The sequence below is a fragment of the Nestor notabilis genome, unplaced genomic scaffold, assembly GCF_000696875.1.
Source record: "Nestor notabilis isolate BGI_N333 unplaced genomic scaffold, ASM69687v1 scaffold16751, whole genome shotgun sequence".
NCBI classification, from domain to species: domain Eukaryota; kingdom Metazoa; phylum Chordata; class Aves; order Psittaciformes; family Psittacidae; genus Nestor; species Nestor notabilis.
The window spans coordinates 3,273-10,353 of NW_009916224.1; the positions used below are offsets into that span (position 1 = coordinate 3,273).

The 7,081-nt window shown below is 56.3% G+C and overlaps 1 protein-coding gene across 1 annotated transcript in view; it reads right to left on the minus strand.

Moving 5' to 3' along the window:
• The window catches only part of TMCC2 (transmembrane and coiled-coil domain family 2), a 4,796-nt gene extending 1,334 nt beyond the window's left edge, over window positions 1-3,462 (minus strand). Inside the window, exons 1-2 of the mRNA XM_010024485.1 lie at window positions 3,457-3,462; window positions 1-576 (exon numbers count right to left, since the gene is read on the minus strand). Coding sequence (XP_010022787.1) covers window positions 1-576; window positions 3,457-3,462 — 582 coding nt within the window. The remainder of the gene's footprint in view (window positions 577-3,456) is intronic.
• Window positions 3,463-7,081: the final 3,619 nt, after the last annotated feature.

The window sequence follows — 7,081 nt, forward strand, 5'->3', positions numbered from 1 at the left end:
CAGGTGGGCGATGTTGTCCGCGCTGCCGAACTTGTTCCGGATGAGGCTGGCAAACTCCCGGGGCTTGGAGACCACAGCGGTGTGCGTGGCCTGGGACAGACCCGAGAGCCCCCCCTTGACTCCTTCCACCACGCCGCCGCTGAAGCCGCTGATGCTGGAGCGAACGTTGGCACCCACGTCCTTGAGACCCTGGTGCATGTCCCGGAAAACATCCTTGGGCTGCCGGGAAGGGCCGTTCTGCTCAATCTCCTTCAGCTTCTTGTGGTAGTGCTCCAGCTTCTTGTGCAGCTGTGCGATGGTCTGAGCCGACTTCTGGTTCTTCTTCTCGAAGACCTGCTTGATGCGGGACTTGTTGGCCAGCTTCAGGTACTCGGCCACGTTGTCATCCCGAGCCTCCTGCTCGATCTTGATCTGCTCGGTGATCTTGAGGATCTTCTGGTGCAGGTGCTCGATGGCAGCTTTTGTCCGGTGCGGGTCGGGGGTGCCGTCGGGGACGTCCAGGCAGACGGTGCCATCGGTGTCGCCGTGCCCGGTGGCAGAGGGCAGGCTGAGCGCGGTCACGTCCCCCTTGTCCAGCTGTGGGCAAAGAGAGAGGAGGAGGATGCTCAAGGGAGAGAGGAAACACCCTGGGGAGAGGCTTGGGGAGAAATGGGGGGCAGGGGCCGAGGAGACAAGAGCTGGGCAGGAGGAGAGGTGGAAAGAGCTGGGCAGGAGAAGAGTTGACCAGAGCAATGACTGCATCACCAGCAGGTCGTGGGGGGGATTCTCCCCCTCTGCTGCGCTCTGGGGAGACCCCCATATGCAGTTCTTTACCGAATCTCCCACCAAACCAGTGTGAGAGCAGGAACTGAGCAACCTGGAGGTATTTATATATAGAAAGTCTCGTTTTCAGACTTTGGCTTTTAGCCTCCTGCACACAGGAGGGTTTTCAGCAGCAGAACTGCCATAGCCCTGGTTTGTGGGTGTCTCCTGATCCCCAGGGAGCAGCAGGCTGCCGGAGCAGGGCCTCCTCTGCTTGCTTTTCCGAGGTTTCTCATTGGCAATGCCAGACTCCTCTTGTAAACACAAGCTGCCGCCTGGAAAGCTCAGGCACAAACCCATTCCCATCTTACAGATAGAAAAAGTGGAGCTTTGGGAGAGGAAATCACTTGCCTGAGGCCACACTTAGACACTGGCAGAGCCGGGACTGAGACCAAGGTCCTGCCTGCCACACTCTGACCTGGCCATGCTGCTTGAAACAATAGATCACTAAATCTTCCCAGTTCCTGGGGTTTCTATGCAGAATCTTATGCAAATCTCAGTGGTTGTATAAATGGCTCCTGGCATCTAATTAAGAGCTGCTTGAGAGTTAAATACTGTTGGCAGACTTGAATAATGTCTAATTTCCATCACACTTTCCCCGAATGACCCTTTAATAGGGATAATGCTGCGAGATCATTACTTAGGAGTGTGTTATCACCAGGAAATGCCTTGTGCAGGAGGGAGGAATGTTCTCAAGATGCTGCTTATGAACACTCCGGTCTGCAGCAGGTCCTGCACGGGGCTGGGTAATGCGGGAACAAACAGTGCTCTCCTGGTATTTCCTTGCGTCTCCTCCTTCCCTGGTTCTGCCGTCCTGCTGCGAGCCTGGGCTGCTGGTGCTTCACGCCAGGGTCTCAGCATGGAGAGAGAAGGTTTCACTTTGGTTTCCTATCAAAGGGCAGGAATTAGAAGCAGGAAACAGACTTTTTTGCCCAGATCTGCAATCCTCTGTCCAGGGACAAACCAGACAGAAGGAAAAGGCAGCCCTGGAGATGCTGAAATGGGAAAGCCCAACAGGGGCACTGATGGGGAGAAGTTGCTCAAGCTTCGTTTGCAAAGAGGGGAAAGGTTTGGGAATCACCCAAACCTTTGCCCCTGCAAAGCTGCTCTCTGGGGTTTATTCATAGGAGCACATCTGGGAGGGCAGGAGGGGTTTGGAATGGCATGCATCCAACGCTGCTGACCCATGTTGACATGCCTGGGGTGAAACCTTTCCCCGAGCCCCACTGAAAGCTCTGTTTGTTCTCAGACACATCATGGGAAAGCCACATCAGGTTATCGCTTTGAAAACAACCCCCAAAAAAGACAATACCGATCCCTGCAGCATTAACAGACGCTGCCTGCTAAATCCCAGCGAGCCCCAGTGACTGCGCAGTGGATTTAACAGAGGGATTAACAGAAGACACACCTTCCCTACGTGCAGAACACCTTCTGGTTCGGCACATTGAAATGACAGGGCTGTTTCCTTGCACTTGTTTTCCAGGCTCTGGAGCAGGGGTTGATGTGGGATGCGGGAGGAATGCAGGACGCAGGAAGAGAAAGCATTCTTATCAACAGAATTCAACCCAGGAGAGCTGAGATATGCAAAAGGCTCAAGCTAAGAAGCTGAGCAAACAGGACTTAGAGGGCCGCGGCTGGGCACAATTATGCAATGCTGGTTTCTTTGGATGGAACAAAGGCTGGTGGCAGGTGAGGAGCTTGGGGCCCAGCTTGTGGCCGTGCCCCCAGCACAGGACTGTGGGTCTCTCAGCACATCCAGGGCTGGAAGGGATTGAAACCCATTGCTAAGAAATTGCACAGTTACTGCAAAGTTCAGAACAAATCTCTCAAGAGGCTCCCTCATGCCCTGAACTGTTCCAGTTGCCATCCTCTTTAGCCTACTAGGAAGTGCAGCGGATGAGCTAACTCCATGGCTCTTCTCCATACCGACCCCGAGCAAGGACTTTCCCTATGAACTGTGACCATGGTTCCAAGCTGAAATACAACATGTGGATGAAATAGCTGCAGCAAGGACCACGTGCACCTTCGAGCATGGAGAACAGAAGTCCCACCGAGCTCTCAGGGAATGCTGGCATGCAGGGCAGACCCAGGAGCTGCTGCACTGCGCTGGCCCCTCTTCCTCGGAGCACTTTATGGGCACAATGTGGGACAGTATCCACCCCGTGGGTTGGTGACTGCAAGTCAAAGCCAACATGACAGGGGCTCTGGGTGTCCCCACGTGCATTCACAGCTGGAGCAGAGCTGTCATTCCCCCCCCGACCGCGTTACCCATCACAGGGGTTGAAAATAGAAGCAGGAGCCCTGACTCACATTTCCCACCCTCCTATATCAAGCCTGCAGCAGGGACCCGAGCAGGCAGCCCTGTGTCCCCTGCGTGCTCCCCTGCCACCCCTGGACGGACACAAGAGGCCGGCAGCAGCTGCCTCTGCTCATTTACCAGCTTGGGAATGATTTTCCTTACATAATACAGGGAGGCACAGGAAGGGTTTGGGCTCGCAGCGGAGCTCCCCACCCCTGCGCCGGCACGGATCGTGCCGGTGGGTTTCATTCACCGAGCACCAGCAGTGGAGGTAGGTAAAACCCCAGCGGGTCCCTCTGCCCATCACCACCCTCCCCACGGTCTCCTCCTCACCCCAAACGGCTGCCAGGACCTACCTCCATCGCGGAAAAAATTGGTGTGGGCAGCCCCGCTGCGTCCCCGCTGCATCCCGGAGCTGGGCAGTGATGCACGGGCAGCGCTGGCTGCCATGGCCGGGGCACAGCAGCAGCTCTGGCAGCAAAGTTTGGGGTAGCAGCGAGGAGGGAGGAGGAAAACCCTCCCGCAGCCCCCGTCAGGGCTGGCCCCGTGTCCCCGAGCGCTTCCCGACCGCGCCGGGATTGAGCCGATGGCTGCGGCGGGATTGCTGAGTCGGGAATTGTCCCAGAGCTGTTTACAGCTCTCAGCGACTGGAGCTTTCAGAGCTGTAATGCAAAACCCCCCTCGTCCCTGTGGCGGGATATTCACACGCCTCCAGCCCCATACGCTGCCTGTGCCCTGACGCAGGGGGTCGGGACGGGCTGTTGTCATCTGCTGTGTCACGTACCAGGACATCAAGCCTGGGAGAGGCAGAAAACACAACCCCAGCTGGGACCGACACACGGGACAAATACAGTCGTGAAGCAAGGAGCTGGGAAGCCTGAGGGAGCTAAAAGCTGCTTGTGCCAGGACCTGGTGGTGTCTTGGCCAGCACCGTGCACTGGGATTGACCCACATCCAGCCCACTCACACCATGCAGAGTGATGGGGAAGGCTGCACTGACCCGATTCTGATGCGGGAGAACAGGCGATGCACAGAGAACACATCCAGCAGACTGACCAGATACAAGTGTCGGAGATGTTAAATGGGACGTCCAAAAAGCAAGCAGGGATGACAGCAAGCTCTGGGTCTGCAGAAGCTGGTGGCAATCTGGAGTCACCCTCCAGGCACTGCATTTATGCTGGGGCCAGTGGAGCTGGTGAGGGGCTAAAGTGAGATTCCTGGGTGGGAAAGGAGACCCAGAGCTGTGCGTTTGAGCACAAGCCGACGGGGTTGCACAGAGCAGGGTCGATGTGGCCAGTGCTGCAGGATCAAGCCTGGATAAGAGCGATGGAGGGAAGCAGAATTCAAGCCCACAGACTTACACTGTGCCAAACCAAAGCCCCCAGTGCACAGAGCTGATGCTGGGGCTGTTTGAAACAGCCAGAGCACCCGTGCAGCCACAGACTAGGGACTACATGAGGAAGGATCATTTGCAGCTCTCTGGTTTAGCTATTTCTCATTAAAAAAACCAACCAAACAAGAAGACAACAGCAGCTTAGGAAGTATTTTCAGCCTCACAGTGAATTGTACAGGCCGGACCGATGAGCTGATCGTGACCTAGATGCATGTTTAATGGGGAAGACTGTGCTGCTCCCACCGCTGAGACAAGCCGAGCACCACTCAGCCTCCTGCTTCCCGTCACCTCTTGGGCTGCCCCTACATCCATCCATGCCCCAGGAGGGGAACCTGCTGCATTGGAGAGGCTCTGGGTGCAATGCTGCACCTCTGAGTGATGGTGCTCAGCGCTGCCTGTGCCGGAGCTGGCCCTGCCTGGGTTTAGCAGCACACGAATCACCCTGACCTCGCAGAGATGGATTGGGAAGGTTTGGTTCCACAGCTCCACAAAAGCACCATCCCTTTGGTCCCTTCTTATCCTGCTAATGGAGCTCCCCTAAACCTCACCACAGCCACCAAACACCCTTGTAATGCTGGCAAAGCTTCCCTGCGGGAATGCTTCCCTGTGGGCTCTGACAGCTCTGGAGCAGGGGCTGCCTGCGCTGCTCAGATAACCTGACTGCTGTGACAGCAGGAAACGGCTGCTCAGAGCCAGGAAGGCATTTCCTTGGATCACCCTCAGCCTTTAGCCCTCCCAGCCTGTGCTTGCAGCACTGGACACAAGGAGGAGGCTAAGCTGGAGCAGGGTGCCATGGTCTGATCTGTGATGTGAAGCTGCTGAAGCACAGTTCAACATCACTAACTAAAATCCTTGGATGCTTTTAGCCCAAGCTCTGGCTGCTGTGGCCCCAGCTTCCTGCCCAGCGTATCCCCAGCCATTCCTGGCAGGGGTTTAGATGAGACGGTGTTTAGGAGCAAGGGACAGGCTGCACCAAGCCCCCTGTTTCTTGCTCTGTCCCCTCAGGAGATCAGGCTCTTGTAGGCAAAAGCCTCCTCTCCCCACCTGGCTGCGATAGGTGTGAGCAACCTTTGTGCATGCGAGTGCTGCGCCCCTTCCTGTACACTCACCCATCGCAGTGGGTGATACCATCCGTACCCAGAGCACAGAGAAGAGCAGGTTCCCCAGGAAGTTAAAGCCCCGCGAAGCAGAAACCAGCCGTGCCTACCATATGGTGCTCAGCCTTGACAGGGAAGGGTAAGGAAAGAGCAGGGACCGTCCTGGTGCCGCAGCGACGCTCCAGCCAGGGTGGGTTCTGCAGCCTGGCCAAGCCCTGGGCCATGGATGCCTCTGGGCAGATTGCTGAGGGACGTTCATCGTTGGTTTAATACCTCCCATAGCATCACTTCTCGTTTTAGCACAGGAGCCAGAGGTCACTTCCCATCACTCTCAGCAGGGTGGGAAAAATCCCCAGCTGCACAAGGCACTCTGGAAAACACCCTCTGCTTCCCATTTCCCCCTCTTGGGGCTGCCCCAAAGCCCATCTGCTCCCTCACAGTGATGTGCCTTTGGGGGCTGCCAGGCACAGCTTTGCTTCCTGATAAAGGACTTGATAAATGCCAGGATGCTTGGGATGAGACTGTTATTCCTTGGGCACCTCAGGCAGCTGGGTTCAGAGGAAACTGACTATTCTCAGCTCCCCAGCTCAAGGGGAATTTTAGGAGTAGCAAATAATTGCAGAAGCAAGAACGGCGCCTGTTAATGCCCCAGCAAAGCAGAGGTGCAGCATCTTCCCTCCCTTTCACATGATGCAAAAACCCTGCTGACATGGCAAAGCAAATCTCTGGATGGTCGCAAAATCACAGCACATTCGGTGTGTGCTGGTGCTGGGTGGTGCAGAAGCCAGCCCTGAGCACCTACGAAGCCCTGGTCCAAGCATCTCAACCATGAGACAGGTCACCTCGTGATGCCACACAACACAGAGTTAGGCTTGAGTTTTGCCTTTAAGGGGTAGCAGCTGTGGCTGGGCTTAGTGTGGAGAAGCAGGGAGGAATTCCAGCTGAGCTGCACTAGAGTGCTCTCAACCGGGCTGGGAAAGCTGCATACGGATTATTGGGAGCCAGGACACTGATAAAGGTGACGATCTGCAAAGTCCACTGCTCCTTACCCTCATGTTCCTGAGTGCATTTGCTGTCCAAAGCAAGTGGCTTCTTGGCCAAGATCTCAACCCTTGCAAGTGGCAGCTGTGTAGCGCCCAGCAGCAGCCTGACCTTTGCCTGCAGCTCCTCACCCCTTATTCCTGGGCATCCCGAGCCCTTGCCTTGCCTACAGAGCAGGAAGGAGAGCAGAGGGAATACTTACAAAGACACCCAGCAGAGAATTTAAGAGCAATATCCTTTTGCCGGGGCAGGATTCGGGCGGATGCAGTTCTGGCAGGAGGATGCCCTGGTCGCTCCTGCAAAGCGCCTGGCCGCTGCTCCGGGAGGCAGCCGCATCCTCTACCTCTGTCTGTGCTGAAGGGGCTGAGGATCACCCGGCGCGTGTTTGCAGAGGAGGCATCCGGCGCTCTGAGGCAGCCAAGAACAAGCAGCGCAGGCTGGCGAGCAGGG